This window comes from Papio anubis, chromosome 6, assembly GCF_008728515.1.
Source record: "Papio anubis isolate 15944 chromosome 6, Panubis1.0, whole genome shotgun sequence".
In the NCBI taxonomy this organism is placed as follows: domain Eukaryota; kingdom Metazoa; phylum Chordata; class Mammalia; order Primates; family Cercopithecidae; genus Papio; species Papio anubis.
Window position 1 is genome coordinate 52,765,014 of NC_044981.1, and position 18,189 is coordinate 52,783,202.

General features: G+C 36.5%; 1 protein-coding gene across 2 annotated transcripts in view; it reads left to right on the plus strand.

Annotated features, from left to right (window-relative positions):
- The window catches only part of TINAG (tubulointerstitial nephritis antigen), an 82,841-nt gene that overhangs the window by 15,568 nt on the left and 49,084 nt on the right, over positions 1-18,189 (plus strand). For both annotated transcript variants that reach the window (XM_017957953.3, XM_003897752.5), the window contains exon 4: positions 2,811-2,925. In XM_017957953.3, the coding sequence (XP_017813442.1) occupies positions 2,811-2,925 (115 nt within the window). The remainder of the gene's footprint in view (positions 1-2,810; positions 2,926-18,189) is intronic.

Here is an 18,189-nt window from a genome sequence, read left to right on the forward strand (position 1 = left end):
AATAGAGGAGAATATAAGTGCTACATTAGTGGCACAAGTAATAATCAGCAAGTTAGTGGAATAAAGGGAGATATATAAGTGTTTCAATTACCTGCTGCTGTGTAACAAACCATTCCAAAATTCAACATTTTAAAACCATAAACTTTTCATCTTTTCACATCAGTAATTTGGAATAGGTTCAACTGAGGCTCTTTTGCTGCTCTCTTCTGGAATTACTCCTGTGTCAATAGAGCCTCAACTGAGGTTGAATTGTCTGTGATGGCCTTACACTATATCTTGTGGTTGGTGCTGGTTGTTGATTGGGCCACGTTTCTCCAGCAGGCTAGCTTTGGCTTCTTCTCATAATTACTATTCTGATGGGGCATATGTGGAAGCTGCCCCAGTCCTCCCTTGAAGCTTATGCTTGACAGTTTCACGATCTCAATTCTACTGCTTTCTATTGGGTAAGGCAAGTTACTAGGCCAGCCTACGTTCAAAGGCTAGAGAAATAGATTCTTTCTTATGAACTCAAAATTTGATTTAGTGGATAAGTTGGCTTTCATTTTTCACTGTTTTCTCAAAACCCGCTCACCCCAAACTGCAGTGATTAACTTCTACCTATTCTTAATTACTGGCATCTTGCTCTATCTGGTCAACTTGAAAATTTGCAGTTAGTTTGATTTTTCCTTCCTTTTATTCTCAGGCAGTAGGTATTGCTAACTCCCGCACTAAAAGTTTCTCTTAGATATTTACTTCTTCCATTCTATACTATATTCTAATGCATTTCTTTATCAAGCCTAGTTTGAAATTATCTGACTTGTCTCTGTTTCCAGAAATTCTCAATGGAACCCCATTGCTTGTGAAATATGTATTGCCCTTAGCAAAAATAATATGTTGGCCCAAAAGCTTTTTACTACGTTATCTTTTGTACCATTTTCAGCCCCTGTGTCCCTATCCTCTCTCCTAGTTTAAGCATTTAACTTATCTGTCATTCCCTACACATGCCACCCAACTTCAAACTTGCATGCTTTGCTCAAGAGTTACCTTTACTTTAAACAAATGCTCTCTTCTTTCATATGTGGTCACCAAACTCATTCTTATCCTTCCAGATAGAGAACTAAATTTGCTTTATGTAAAAAATTTGCCAACTCCTTCAGTTATGTTTGAATCTTTTGATCATCTTTTGATCTACTGCTGATAGATGACACACGCCGAAGTCATTTCTATCTTTGTATTTTTTCTTAAGGTATGAGCTTCTTAAATGTAGAAAAGTTTATTCATATCTATGTTCTCAGTGTTTATTAGAGAATATGACAGATCAATTAAGAAACTTCAATAAATGCTAAATTGGATTAAAATGAAAATTATAAGTCTAAGTCAAGAAGGATGTTATAGATTAGTCATACCTTTCACACTTTTGAGCATATCTCACAGCACATACATCTTACTTTGTGATCTAGTACACACACCCATGCACAAACATCAACACACACACACACACAGACACACACACAGAGTTTATTACCCTTAGTATTTGTAATAAACCCTATTTCCTATTATTTCTCCTATCTTTTATTTTATTTTCTTAAACTATCACCCTACTAACCAAATTGAGTGCTCAATTAAATAACCTATGAACATCTCTGACATGATGTTGGAAAACTACTAACATACGGCAACAAAAACATACTTTACTGATGTCACAATTTTGCCAAATTTTGCCCAATTTTGCCCTGTTAGCCTTTTGAATTATACTACAACATCTCTTATATTCAGAGGTTCTCTTATTGAGATTCCTTGGGTAATGGAGATTGCACTTTAAATTGTAGCTAAGTTTCTAAGGATTTTATGAACTAACAGATCTTATACGAAGAACAACATTAACTTGTGAGGTATATTATTAAAAATTAAATTGTGTTTTCAATGATTCATAGGAGCCTATCACATTATAAACAATTTTGGTGATAAACATAGCAGGACAGGGTTTAAATTTGACATAAGTACAGAAAATATATTGACCTCAAGTGGTAGATAATTCAGAATAGGCAATGATTAAATTACTTGCATCTTTCTAATTTTTTATCTACTATCATCTAGTAAAAAAATTTTGTTTGTCTTCAAATTTCAATATTGAATTTTGAAGAGAAAATTTTTTTTCTAATTAAGAGCACAAAATACATCTCTATGAAAATATGCACTTTTGTTACCTAATTTCACATCAACTGATTTTTTATTATTATTAATAACTAAGATGATTGAGCACTTAACACAAATGAACTCATTTAATACATAATAGAATATTTCAATATCTAAAAATTAGCACTGATGTCCTTTTTAAAAATTATAACTATTTTGTCCTTCAGTATTCATGCATACATTTTTACTTTGTTCATTTCTTTTCAAATATAAATTTTAAAGAAAATGTATTAACCTATTTAATGTATCAGTACATTTCTGTATATTTAAGCTTCTTTCTAAGATGTATTTAATGGCATTTAATGGAAACTACATATATTGGCCTCATTAACACTTAATCTCTTTGTGGTATGTAAACATTTCATATTCTTAGCATTAACCTACATTAATATGGTCTTAATGTTCTTCATATGAATCATTAAAATACTTGAAATGTACCTTATTTAGGAAGAGTATCTCATACCCTTGATTATTAAAATAATCAATAATGTATCATTTATATAAACAATAGCCTGCGATAATTCTCATATTGTGAGATTTGTTGCTGTTGAATTTTGGAAATATAAAGGAACATGTATTTGTAAAAATGATGTCACATAACCTGTGTATATTTTTCTTCTTCATTTGTAAGGCAGATGGACAGCACAGAACTACAGCCAATTTTGGGGAATGACTTTAGAAGATGGTTTCAAATTTCGCCTTGGCACTTTGCCACCTAGTCCCATGCTCCTGAGCATGAATGAAATGACAGTAAGTGTTCCTTCTGATTCATGTATGTGCACGTATTTGTAAAAGTGTGTTCATGTGTGCATTAAAAGCAATTATAAATCACTAAAATAATGAGTTTTGAGCTTTCAGAGTCATAATTTTGTCACAAAAATAAAAAATCCTTTCCCCAAATGGTTGTTAAACCCCTCAAAAGTTTCATGTGGGCTTTGCAAGTTTACTGTTACCAATTAGACATAGTCTCCTTTAGGAATGATTGAATGGCCTGGCAAGATGGCGGAATAAGAACAGCTGGTTGGCAGCTCCCAGCGAGACCAACGCAGAAGGTGGGTGATTTCTGCATTACCAACTGAGGTATCTGGTTCATCTCATTGGGATTGGTTAGACAGTGGGTGCAGCCCACGGAGGGCGAGCAGAAGCAGGATAGGGTGTTACCTCACCCAGGAAGAGCAAGGAGTCTGGGAACTCCCTCCCCCAGTTAAGGGAAGCCTTGATGGACTGTGCTGTGAGGGATGGTGCATTCTGGCCCAGATACTATGCTTTCCCCATAGTCTTTGCAGTCCACAGACCAGGAGATTCCCTCAGGTGCCTACACTACCAGGACCCTGGGTTTCAAGCACAAAACTGGGTGGCCATTTGGGCAGACACTGAGCTAGCTGCAGGAGTTTTTTTTTTTTTGTTTGTTTGTTTTTTTACCCCAGTAGAGCCTGGAATGACAGCGAGACAGAACCATTCACTGTCCTGGAAAGGGGGCTGATGCCAGGGAACTGAGTGGTCTTGCTCAGCATATCCCACCCCCACAGAGCCTAGTAAGCTAAGATTCACCAGCTTGAAATTCTCACTGCCAGCACAGCAGTCTGAAGTTGACCTGGGACACTGGAGCTTGGTGGGGTAAGGGGTGTCGGCCATTACTGAGGCTTGAGTAGGCGGTTTTCCCCTTACAGTGTAAACAAAGCCACTTGGAAGTTCAGACAGGGTGGAGCTCACCACAGCACAGCAAAACCACTGTAGCCAGACTGTCTCTCTACATTCCTCCTCTCTGGGCAGGGCATCTTTGAAAGAAAGGCAGCAGCTCCAGTCAGTGGCTTATAGACAAAACTCCCATCTCCCTGAGACAGAGAACCTAGGGGAAGGGGCAGCTGTGGGAGCAGCTTCAGCAGACTTAAATATTCCTGCCTGCCAGATCTGAAGAGAGCAGTGGATATCCTAGCATGGTGCTCGAGCTCTTTTAAGGGACACACTGCCTCCTCAAGTGGGTTCCTGACTGGGAGACACCTCTCAGTGGGGGTCAACAGACACCTCAGACAGGAGAGCTCTGACTGGCATCTGGTGGGTGCTGCTCTGGGATGAAGCTTCCAGAGGGACTCTGTTAAGGGACGGACTTCCTCCCAGTGCCTCTTGACTGGCAGACACCTCCTAGCAGGGGTCAACAGACACCTCATACAGGAGAGCTCTGGCTGGCATCTGGTGGGTGCTGCTCTGGGATGAAGTTTCCAGAGGAAGGAACAGGCAGCAATCTTTGCTGTTCTGAAGCCCCTGCTGGTGATACCCAGGCAAACAGGGTCTGGAGTAGACCTCCAACAAACTCCAGCAGATCTGCAGAAGAGTAGCCTGACTGGTAGAAAGAAAACTAACAAACAGAAAGCAATAGCATCAACATCAAAAAAAGGATGCCCATGCAAAAACCCCATCCAAAGGTCACCAACATCAAAGGCCAAAAGTAGATAAATCCACAAAGGTGAGGAAAAACCAGCACAAAAAAGTTGAAAATTCCAAAAACCAGTATGCCTCTTCTCCTCCAAAGGCTCACAACTCCTTGCAAGCAAGGGAACAAAATTGGACGGAGAATGAGTTTGACTAATTGCTAGAAGTAGGCTTCAGAAGGTGGATAATAACAAACTCCTCCAAGCTAAGGGAGCATGTTCTAACCGAACGTAAGGAAGCTAAGAACCTTGATAAAAGATTACAGGAACTACTAACCAGAATAACAAGTTGAGAAAAGAACATAAATGACCTGATGGAGCTGAAAAATACAACACGAGAACTTCATGAAGCATACACAAGTATCAATAGCCGATTCAATCGAGCAGAAGAAAGGATATCAGAGATTGAAGATCAACTTAATAAAATAAAGCATGAAGACAAGATTAGAGAAAAACAAATGAAAAGGAACAAACAAAGCCTCCAAGAAATATGGGACTATGTGAAAAGACCAAACCTACATTTGATTGGTGTACCTGAAAGTGATGGGGCAAATAGAACCAAATTGGAAAAAACACTTCAGGATATTAGCCAGGAAAACTTCCCCAATCTACCAAGACAGGCCAACACTCAAATTCAGGAAATACAGAGAATACCACAAAGATACTCCTCGAGAAGAGCAACCCCAAGGCACATAATTGTTAGATTCACCAAGGTTAAAATGAAGGAAAAAAGTGTTAAGGACAGACAGAGAGATCAAGTTACCCACAAAGGGAAGCCCATCAGACTAACAGCAGATCTCTCTGCAGAAACCCTAAAAGCTAGAAGAGAGTGGGGGTCAATATTCAACATTCTTAAAGAAAAGAATTTTCAGCTCAGAATTTCATATCCAGGCAAACTAACCTTCATAAGCAAAGGAGAAATAAAATCCTTTACAGACAAGCAAATGCTCAGGGATTTAGTCACCACCAGGCTTGCCTTACAAGAGCTCCTGAAGAAAGCACTAAATATAGAAAGGAAAAACTGATACCAGCCACTGCAAAAACATACCAAAATTTAAAGACCATTGACACTATGAAGAAACTGCATCAATTAATGGGCAAAATAACCAACTAGCATCATAATGTCAGGATCAAATTCACACATAACAATATTAACTTTAAATGTAAATGGGTTAAATTCCCCAATTAAAAGACACAGACTGGCAAATTGAATAAAGTCAAGACCCATTGGTGTGCTGTATTCAGGAGACCCATCTCACATGCAAAGACACACATAGGCTCAAAATAAAGGGATGGAGGAATATTTACCAAGTAAATGGAAAGATAAAAAAAAGCAGAGGTTGCAATCCTGATCTCTGATAAAGCAGAATTTAAATAAAGAAAGATCAAAAAGACCAAGAAGGGCATTACATAATGATAAGGAGATCAAGGCAACAAGAAGAACTAACTAATATGAATATATATGCACCCAATACAGGAGCACCCAGATTCATAAATTGAGTTATTAAAGACCTACAAAGAGACTTAGACTGTCACATAATAATAGTTGAAGATTTTAACACCTCACGGCCAATATTAAACAAACCAATGAGACAGAAAATTAACGAGGAGATTCAGGACTTGAACTCAGTTCTGGACCAGGTGGACTTAATAGACATCTACAGGATTCTTCACCCAAAATCAACAGAATATACATTCTTCTTGGCACCACATAGCATTTATTCTAAAATTGAACATGTAATTGGAAGTAAAACACTCCTCGGCATATGCAAAAGAACAGAAATCATAACAAACTGTCTATCAGATTAGAATTCAGGAATAAGAAACTCACTCAAAACTGCACAACTACATGTAAACTGAACAACCGATTCCTGAATGACTACTGGGTGAATAACAAAATTAAGGCAGAAATAAGTTCTTTGAAATGAATGAGAACAAAGACACAACGTACCAGAATCTCTGGGACACAGCTAAAGCAGTGTCTAGAGGGAAATTTATAGCACTTAATGCCCACTGGAGAAAATGAGAAAGATCTAAAACTGACACCCTAACATCACATTTAGAATTAGAGAAGCAAGAGCAAACAAATTCAAAAGCTAGCAGAAATAAGAAATAACTAAGATCAGAGCGGAACTGAAGGAGATAGAGACATGATAAACCCTTCAAAACATCAGTGAATCCAGGAGCTGGTTTTTTGAAAAGATTAACAAAATAGATAGACCACTAGCCAGACTAATAAAGAAGAAAAGAGAGAAGAACCAAATAGACACAATAAAAAATGGTGAAGGGATAACACCAATGATACCACAGAAATACAAACTACCATCAGAGAATACTATAATACCTCTATGCAAATAAACTAGAAAATCTAGAAGAAATGATGAATTCCTGGACACAGGCACCCTCCCAAGACTAGACCAGGAAGAAGTTGAATCCCTGAAAAGACCAATAACAATTTCTGAAATTGAGGCAGTAATTAATGATTTACCAACCAAAAAAAGTCTAGGACCAGACAAATTCACAGCCAAATTCTTCCAGAGGTACAAGGAGGAGTTGGTACTATTTCTTCTGAAACTATTCCAAACAATAGAAAAAGAGTGACTCCTCCCTAACTCATTTTATGAGGCCAGCGTCATCCTGATACCAAAACCTGGCAGAGACACAACAAAAAACGAAAATTTCAGACCAATATCCCTGATGAACATCGATGTGAAAATCCTCAATAAAATACTGCCAAACCGAATCCAGCAGCACATTAAAAAGCGTATCCACCATGATGAAGTTGGCTTCATCCCTGAGATGCAAGTCTGGTTCAACATATCCAAACATCACATGAACAGAACCAATGACAAAAACCACATGATTATTTCAATAGATGCAGAAAAAACTTTTGATAAAACTCAACACCCTTTCATGCTAAAAACACTCAATAAACTAGGTATTGATGAAACATATCTCAAAACAGTAAGAACTATTTATGACAAACCCACAGCCAGTATCATACTGAATGGGCAAAAGCTGGAAGCATTCCCTTTGAAAACTGGCCCAAGACAAGGATGCCTTCTCTCACCACTACTATTCAACATACTATTGGAAGTTCTGGCCAGGACAAACAGGAAAGATAACAAAATAAAGTGTATTCATACAGGAAGAGAGGAAGTCAAATTGTCTGTTTGCAGATGACATGATTGTATGTTTAGAAAACCACATCGTTTCAGCCCAAAATCTCTTTAAGCTGATAAGCAACTTCAGCAAAATCTCAGGATACAAAATCAATGTGAAAAAATCACAGGCATTCCTATTCACCAATAACAGACAAACAGAGAGCCAAATCATCAGTGAACTCTCATTCACAATTGCTACAAAGAAAATAAGATATCTAGGAATACAACCTACAATGGATGTGAAGGATGTCTTCAAGGAGAACTACAAACCACTGCTCAAGGAAATAAGAGAAGACACAAACAAATGCAAAAACATTACTTGCTCATGGGTAGGAAGAATCAATATTGTGAAAATGACCATACTGCCCAATGTAATTTATAGATTCCATGCTATTCCCATCAAGCTACCATGGACTTTCTTCACAGAATTAGGAAATAGTACTTTAAATCTTATATGGAATGAAAAGAGAGCCCATATAGCCAAGGGAATCCTAAGCAAAAAGAACAAAGATGGAGGCATCATGCTACCTGACTTCAAACTATACTACAAGGCTACTGTAACTAAAATAGCACGGTACTTGTACCCAAACAGATATATACACCAATGGAACAGAACAGAGGCCTCAGAAATAACACCACACATTTACAACCATCTGATCTTTGACAAACCTGACAAAAACACGCAATAAGGAAAGTATTCCCTATTTAATAAATGGTGCTGGGAAAACTGGCTAGCCACGGGCAGAAAACTGAAACTAGACCCCTTATAACTTATACAAAAATTAACTCAAGATGAGTTAAAGACTTGAACATAAGACCTAAAACCATAAAAGCCCTAGAAGAAAACCGAGGCAATACCATTCAGGAAATAGGCATGGGCAGACTTCATAACTAAAACACCAAAAGCAATGGCAACAAAAGCCAAAATAGATAAATGGGATCTAATTAAACTAAAGAGCTTCTGCACAGCAAAAGAAACTATCATAAGAGTGAACAGGCAACCTACAGAATGGGAGAAAATTTTTGCAATCTATTCATCTGACAAAGGGCTAATATCCAGAATCTATAAGGAACTTAAACAAATTTTCAAGAAAAAAACAAACAACCGCATCAAAAAGTGGGAAAAGGTTATGAACAGACACTTCTCAAAAGAAGACATTTATGCGGCCAAAAAACATATGAAAAAAATCTCATCATCACTGGTCATTAGAGAAATGCAAATCAAAACCACAGCGAGATACCATCTCATGCCAGTTAATGGCAATCATTAAAAAGTCAGGAAACAGCAGATGCTGGAGCAGGTGTGGAGAAATAGGAATGCTTTTTTATTGTTAGTGGGAGTGTAAATTAGCTCAACCATTGTGGGAGGCAGTGGGGCAGTTCCTCAAGGATCTGGAACTAGAAATACCATTTGACCCAGCAATCTTGTTACTGGGTATATACCTAAAGGATTACAAATCATTCTACTATAAAGACACATGCACACATATATTTATTGTAGCACTATTCACAATAGCAAAGACTTGGAACCAACCCAAATGTCCATCAATAATGGACTGGGTAAAGAAAAGGTGGTACATATACACTGTTGAATACTATGCAGCCATAAAAAAGGATGAGTTCATGTCTTTTGCAGGGACATGGATGAAGCTGGGAACCATTATTCTCAGCAAACTAACCCAGGAACAGAAAACCAAACACTGCATGTTCTCACTCATAAGTGGGAGTTGAACAATGAGAACATATGGGCACAGGGAGGGGAATATCATGCACTGGAGCCTGTCAGTGGATTGGGGGCTAGGGGAGGGATAGCATTAGGAGAAATATCTAATGTAGATGATGAGTTGATGGGTGCAGCAAACCACCATGGCACATGTATAACTATGTAACATACCTGCACATTCTACACATGTATCCCAGAACTTGAAGTATAATAATAAAATAAAATTGATAATCCAGAAAAAGAAGAATTGAATATTCATTTACATTGCTAATGACTTCACACAAATACGAATTTCGGATTATTGGTTATTCAGTGTGCCAATGCTTCAGCAGGTCATTGTTCCAATTTTTCTTTTTTACCTAAACACAGTTATTTTGTCCTGTCTATAGGAATATCCATTATCATATTGGAATAAAATAAATGTTGGTATCTTTAGACATATAGGCTTTGATGATTAGTAAAGGTTGATCCTCAAAAATCCTCAATATTTCTGTTAAAAGAATATCTTCTAATTTTGCCTGATGACCCGGCAAACTTACTTGTAAAATTACCTCAAGTTTTCTAACATTCTTATGCCTTGAACTATCTTACTGGGTTTTCCCTTTCATTTTTAAGAGGTGTTATCATCTGCTAATAGGTATCTTGTACAAAAAAGTTGCTACCTCTCTTGTTTTTACCAACCTCTTACTCACAAATCTGCAGTGTTACCACCCAATGTGTGGTGTTCTCCAGGCACATACACTTTCCAGTTGAGATGCTGATTGTATTTAAGGCCTGTTATGAATGCCCAGGGTAGAGTGGTGCTTCCAGGCTGCTGGAGTGTAGCCTCTCCACCCTCCAATGAAGACATCCAGTCTCAGCTGCCTGGAAGCTCTCAGCAGCTTTAGCAAGCAAGATTGTTGTTTGCTGTTGGATGAGTTGTAAATGCACAGGTTTCTCTTCAAATGTTTAATGTACTTTGCTTTTGAGTGATGTAATCACCTGAGTTATCGTTACAATTCAGATTCCAGTAGCAGGGCCCTCTAAATTATAACTAGTATCAGAGAACATCATAACAGGTGTTTATTAAGTAGTTGTGTGTTAAAGCACTTACAGTTTCATACATGATCTCATTTAATTTCCCCAGCAGCATGATGTAGTGGATACTATCATTACTCACATTTTAAAGACAGGCAAATTGAGGTCGAGAAGTTAAGTCACGCCAAGATTGAGAGAGGTTAAGAGCCACCACAGAATTATTTACAGTGCATAGACAGGACATCTAAAAAATCCGTTCCCCTAAAAGTTATTAGAGTTCCTGAATTGGCCAACACTAAATGGAACTACTAACTCTACTTACTCCAGTTAGTACAGTTCCAATATAGCGTTGGCCAATTCAGGTTCAAAGTAGTAAAAAGACTTTTAATCTCTTAACCAAAGCTAACTTTCTGAAATATTCAGCTTTGATATACTTCTGGGTCTCCCCTACAATCATAAGACTTAAATCTTTAGAGATGTGGCTCTGATTTATGATTTTGAGTGACCTAACTGCATGATGAACTGAAAAAGAGTTTTTTTTCTGTTTTATTTCTCATTTTTGTTCCTACCCAGTGAGAAAAAATAATAGGCAGAATTATTTAAGAAAAGAGGACAGACCTTTATAAGGTTTGCTCTTTCACTTGCTTTTATTGAGGGCCACGGTGGGCCACACACTCATTTATGTGTCTCTATATATTTCCTGAAAAGTATTTCTAACATATCCTTTATAAACTAATTTCTGCAGCTTGGAATATTATATGTTCTAGAGAAAATGAGTTACATTTCTTTCCCAAGTTTCCACTCACCATAGCAAAGAAAAGGAAATTTAATTCAAAATCATTTATTGCCTCCTGGGATTTGTTTGCATAAAAGTCACTGTGGTGATATTTAAATTAAAACTCTTAATGATGAGTTGGGAAAAATTTAAATTACCTAGTGCTTTGAATTACAGCATAAGTTACAATGCTTGGAATTGTCGAGTAATTCCAGGAAAGCAATAAGAAAAATTCAGCGGAACCAGTAAGAGTTCTATTACATTTACGATGTAAGTCAAGGAAATGCATCTTATTTCTAGGGCATAGTAGTTAGGACTACATTTCCGAGTGTTAGAAATGTTTTAATATGAAGCCAGGTAGAATAGAATCAGAAATAATAGCAAGTGTTTCTAGGAAGAACATGAAGCAAGTATGAACTGAGTTGAACTGGAAGCTTTGGAAAGCTATAGCTACCAGTTAGTTTTATAACTAGTTCTTAGTCTGTTGACTACATAGAAAAACCCAATATATGATATCAAACTACCTCTAATTACCATGACAATGAATTTCTTTTTGTGGGAATTCTTCTCGATTACTGATGCATCCCCCTCACCCCCCCCATACACTTTTCCCCAACTTTTAAAAAATCATTTTCAATGTATGATAGACTATACATACAGCTAGAGTGGGCAGTAGCCAACAGTGGTATGATTTCAAGCATACTGAAAATTTCCATGCACCTCTGTCCATAAACTTCTCCTTGGCCATATTGCTTGGGTAAGAGTTTAGATTCGGGAAATTATTTTCCCTGGATGGGAAAAAATAAGCCATGAGTCATCCTGAATTCCTGGGAAAGCTCCTTCCTTCCCTGGCTGGTTTCCAGGCTTCATTCCTTAGCTTAAGTCATTATTCTCGTAACGTGTCTACTGGCTCCTTCACTTATTACCTCAGTCTCCTTCTGCACAAAATGACAATGGTTGTAGTATCTAGCTCACAGGGCTGCATAAGTCCCATGAAATACTGGATGCGAAATGCTTCGCACAGTACTTAGATATAGTAAAGTATTAAATAAATGTTATTATGTAATATATAAAGATGTTCTTTCTCCCTTGTATTGACCTTGGGAGAATAGCAGTGTTCTGAGACAAGTTAATGTTGTAAGGACTAAGTTAGTAACACCTTCATTATTTGGAGCATTTTCTTTTATAAAGGAAGGTGTAGGCCTGGATTCATTGGCTCTGATAGAGTTTATCTATTTCTGGTGAACGGAGAGTTCTATGATGCTCTTATATCAAATCAAATCAACTCTATACCTGATTGTTTTTCCAGACATAATGTTCAAGTGCTTGTGAATTGCGGGGTGGAGATAGCACCAAGAAGCTTCACTGTGTTCTATCTTATTATAAATATTAAAAATGTTGTGAAAAAATACTATTTTCACATAGAAATACGAAAATTAAGACTTCATTTGTATGCTTGGCTCCATTAAAATTTTTTTCTTTAACAATTTTGAAATTATTTTTATTTACTCCCCAAGGAGACTAATTAGGTTACTAAAGCTATTACAGGTGAGTATTATGTGTAAGGTGGAACTATTTGGAAACAACTAAAATACTAAGAAGGCTAGTATGGCATTTAAAACCTGTTGGTGTACTATATTATATAATATCAAATTGCTGTAAGTAAAATATTCTAAAATTGTTTGAGTCAACCTCAGAGTTAACCAGAACAGCATCCTTTCTCAGTCATCCAATATATATGAATATGTTGGCATTAACTAACAAAGAAAAACATGTTATACTTTCTATAGTTTGTTGGAAGTTAAAATAAAATAATACTTTATTTATTTTATAATAAAAAGTCTTTTAAAGCCAATGATTTTTGAGGTGAGAAATGGAAATTTTTTTTAACCATCTGGATACTTTATTATTCTCTAGATAACACATAGCAGTTGATAGCCTGGATTTTTTTCTCTAGTCATTAGTAATAATATAAGGATTTCTTTTTTCCTTTCAGAAATATATTTCAATGACGGCCAAGTATTGAGGCATAAGAAATATCTTTGAAAATCTTAAAGTAATTTTCCAAGTTTAGTTTTTATTGTTCATGGGATTTGAATATATATATATTTGAATATATTTGAATATATGTGTGTGTGTGTGTGTGTGTGTGTGTGTGTATATATATTTTGAGACAGAGTCCTGCTCTGTTGCCACTCTGGAGTGCAGCGCTGCTATCTCTGCTCCCTGCAACCTCTGCCTCCCGATTTCTGAGGCAATTCTCCCTGCCTCAGCCTCCTGAGTAGCTGGGATTACAGGCACCTGCCACCAAGCCCGGCTAATCTTTGTATTTTTAGTAGAGACAGGGTTTATGTCATGTTGGTCAGGCTGGTCTCGAACTCCTGCCCTCAGGTGATCCACCCGCTTCGGCTTCCCAAATGTTGGGATTACAGATGTGAGTCACTGTGCCCGGCTGGGATTTGAAATTTTTGATTTGACTAGGAATAACCCTGTCTGAACAAACATCTCCTACTTGATTGCAATACCATATGTCTTATATAAACAGAAGCCTCTGTAGAAACCAAAATGTTGAGCATAAAAGGGAAAAACACAGTTATATAGTTACATACTTTATGTAATATTGAGCAATAATGACCATTTTCTCCCTAAAATTGATGTTTAGCTCCCACACACATGAATGTAAGGCAAATGGCATCAGGCTTCTGGAATACAGGCAGGGCTGATGGTGCAGTAGAAGAGAGGAAGAGGGGCAGGACCAGATGCTACGGTGGAGTCTGTGTTTGTACATGTTTCCTTCAGTTCATCTCAGAATTTTTTCATCCATGTAGGGAAAAGCTGAGGACACAGTAGGATGATAGTTGTTTTTGCTGTCACTGAATTAAGAATTTTACAATTCAAAGAGCGTCAAACTTGTGTTTCTTTCTTCTTACTATTTCTGGCCCTCTCAGAATGGAACCTCACACCCTTCGGTAAACTTTAGAAAATATACACCTGGCCTCACTCCTTATTCACCCGCACTTGTAGCAGAATGAATGTCTTATCGCTCAAATCAATTTTCACGTTTTCAATTTGATATTTCTGCACTAGTCACAGTCTGATGAATAACACTGTGGTAAAATTGAATATGGCTTGAACAGCACAGTGGAACCTAATTGATCACTGGAGGACAAATCTTCAAAAATAAATGTAAAAATGTATTATTTTCTTCTCTATGAATAGATATTTTAGGCTGTTAAAAAGTAGATTCCTAAAATCATTTTGTGTGTTCATAGTACAGGCACCTATTCTCTGGCCTCTCCATTTCTGGCTCTGTCTTGTCCCAAAGTTATGTTCCATAAAACACTAGTTCGGCCGGGCGCAGTGGCTCACGCCTTTGGGAGGCCTAGGTGAGCGGATCACAAGGGCGGGAGATTGAGACGATCCCAATTAACACGGTGAAACCCCGTCTCTACTAAAAGAAAAATTAGCAGGGCATGGTGGTGCGCACTTGTAGTCCCAGGTACTCGGGAGGCTGAGGCAGGAGAACCATTTGAACCCGGGAGGTGGAGGTTGCAGTGAGCCTAGATCCTGCCACTGCACTCCTGGGCGACAGAGCAAGACTGTCTCAAAAAAAAAAAAAAAAGATTAGTTCATTGATCTGCTTCACAATAAAAATGATATGAAGTAAATGAAATAAAATAAAATATTTTGCATTGGACCAAATCCTGAACATTTAACATCATGAACATTATTACCATGTTTTAGAGCTCATATACAGTTAGCAGTTTGTAAAAAATAATGCAGTGAAGACAAAAATCTAATTTTCAAAACCGGTGTTTCTCAGAACGATTTTATTCACTCCTTTTGTAATTACCTATTAAAATTCCTCAGAACTAGTGTTTTAACGAACTCATTTAAGGAAATATCACAGTTCATCCATTTTCAGATGCATATTTTTTTCACTCGTTAACACATCTGAAATTGAGATGCTTTCTTACATTTGATGATGCCTTGGGTTCAATGAAATATGACATTGCCCTAGCAACTTTAATGGCAATTATGTGTGCTGTTTTAGTTTTGATTAGGCTCAACTGAGAGTGACAAAAATTCAAAATGACAGTTGCTTAAATGAGATAGAAACTGAATTCTCACCAGTAAATCTGGAAGTGGGTAGCCCTGTGCTGGAATTGTACTCTGTGGTATTGGATACCCACACTTCATTCTTCTTGTTGTTCCATTGCCCAGCACCTTTATTTCCAAGGTCATGTAATGGTTCAACAGGACTGCTCTATGTCCATCTGTAATGCCTACATTTCTGCCAGCAGAAAAATACAAAAGATCAAGACAAAGGAGCAAAAGTCAAGTGCCAGCTGTCTCTTAAGGAAAGATCTCAGAAGCTGCCAAATGATGCTTCTCCTTACATTCCACAGGGTAGAACTTAGTGATAGCAGCCTGGGTAGGGGGGTTCAGGGGGGTGCAGGGTGGGGTTGGGAAATAGGCAATTACTGTACATATTGATCTTTATAAGAAGTAGATTATTAAAATATTACTCTAATATGTATATAATATATAATAAAAAACTAGAGACTTATCAAAGAATACCTCTTTTAAAGGTAAGGCATAAAGACAAATATTGTTGAAGATGAGAAATTCATTTAGTCATTAGCAACTAGAAAATTAGCCCTTTCATCCCCAGTATCAAATAGTTCCAAAATTTCTTGGTATTCATAGCCACTGATCTTAGATTGTAAAGATCATAACAGAATTTAATTCTCTGTTGCTTCATTTGGTTATCAGGTCACTGTGAGCATCCAAGTTTAAATGGGTGGGGGGAAATACAACTACAAATAGAGGGGCTGATGCACGCAGAGGATATTGTGTAGATATAGACTCAATTGTAAGAATGTTTAGAATTTATTCTGAGGTTCCTGAGAGAATTGATCAGTTTATCTCAAGCTACGCTATGATTACATTTCCACCACTCTTTTAGAGATTTTAATTTAATTAAATGCAAATGTTATACAATTCTCCAGTGTTTATTGCTGTATTTAATTCTCATATTTGCCCACAGTGTCTTTAATTTCTCATTTTTAAATGGAAATACTGAAGCAGGGAGACTGTTCACATTGAACATCGAATTTGGCTAATACTGATTTGGAAATATAGTTAGATCCTGATTAAAATATTTTTCAACAATTAAAAGAATTAAGCGTATCTATATGAAATCATATAAGTCTTTCTTAAAAATGAATTTCTACCTACTTAAGCCAGTGTCATTTTGGAATTTCTGTCACTATCAGGTGATCTTCTTGATTCTTTTGCTTTACTAAGCAAAATAAATTAAAAACAAATGTATCATTCATTAAAGCCAAACTTCTATTACCAATTCCTTACAGCTGTTATTCTGTGATGCTTGCCTTTATTTACAAACTCTAAACAATTTACTTTACAGAGAAATACAGTAATTATGAAATAATGAAATAGAAAATTTTCTGTGGTTTTATAGTATCAGATTAGCTGATATCATGAAGCAAATAAAAAAATATGTACCTGCTGGACCTCAAATCCTAGGAGCTCATTTTTAGTAAAAGTAGTAATAAATAAATGGTAAAAGTCTTGAAAATCCAACAGATGATCTTCATAAATTGATCTGGCTTAGTGGATTGGTAAATAAGGTTTTAATAAAAATGTTATTTTGCTTGTTGTTTCACTATTGTCTTGTCTTATTGAGAAGGATTCACCATTTATATTTTTTCATTTTTAAAGAATAAATCATAAAAGCAACAAATGCATGCTGGTATTATAATTTAACTTAATGTGCCTATGGAGGAAAACATACTTTTACCTGATAGATGTGTATTTCATTACTATTATTAAAAATTTATTGAGTATCTCCCATATGCAAAGAACTCTGGTAGGCTTTCAAATGTGGAGGTCAATTTCTAAATAACCGAACCCTGCTGAATTATGTTTAAAGTAATAGTTACATGTTTATTGTATCAGTAGAAGAGAAGGAAAATATCCTAGCTTTGTCATTAAATTGAAATTTTTGAGTGATAAAATAACAATTGACACTCCACTTATTTTTCTGAAAACACGAGGCAACTTAGTATTATAAATACTTAAAGGCACACTGACAAATAATACAAAATTGGAGGGTATGAGTTTTAAGATATGTATATTTCTGCCCCAGCTCGGAAGGCACCTTTCAAAAGTGAGTCTGTATCTCTCAAATTATCTACCCAGAGCAATAAATGTATTCTGCCCCAACCCTAAGATTCTGCAATGCAGTCCATCTGATGACATCGAAACCCCCAAATCACTTAGCTGTCTATGATACCATACTTGAAGTTATCATGCCAGCACTTCACAATGATCTGCTTGGTGTTTTTGGCACTTTCTTCCATCATCTAAACAGCAGTAATGGACCTCAGGATATAATAATTTTCTTATCAGGTGGTAATAGTTTTTGAAGTCAAAACTGAACTCCCCTAGTAAAATACAAATTTATAAATTATTTTGGATGAAAACCTTTTCAAGCAGATGTGTAAATTCTAAACGTGCCTTGTTTTAGTCCTGGAAGCTATTATGTACTTATCAGAAGTAATTTTTTTTTTTTTTTAATGCAAGATACCAACCAGATCAGTAATATGACTGGCTCAAGGCACAATCATAAAACTTTTAAATTGGTAAAGATTTTTAACATTTTACTTCTGCTGCAAATTAGCCATTTATTTCTGATAAAGCAGGGAAACAATAGAAATGATGCAAGTTAAGAATTTTGAAGCCTGAGTGTAGTCCTAGGAGCATTTCTTGTTTAACTAAGGGACTCAACATGCCTTTTAACTGTTAAAAGTTAGTTTTCTCATTTATAAAAAAGAGTTAATAATGTTTGTCCATGAGTATATCACACAGGAATATTGAGAA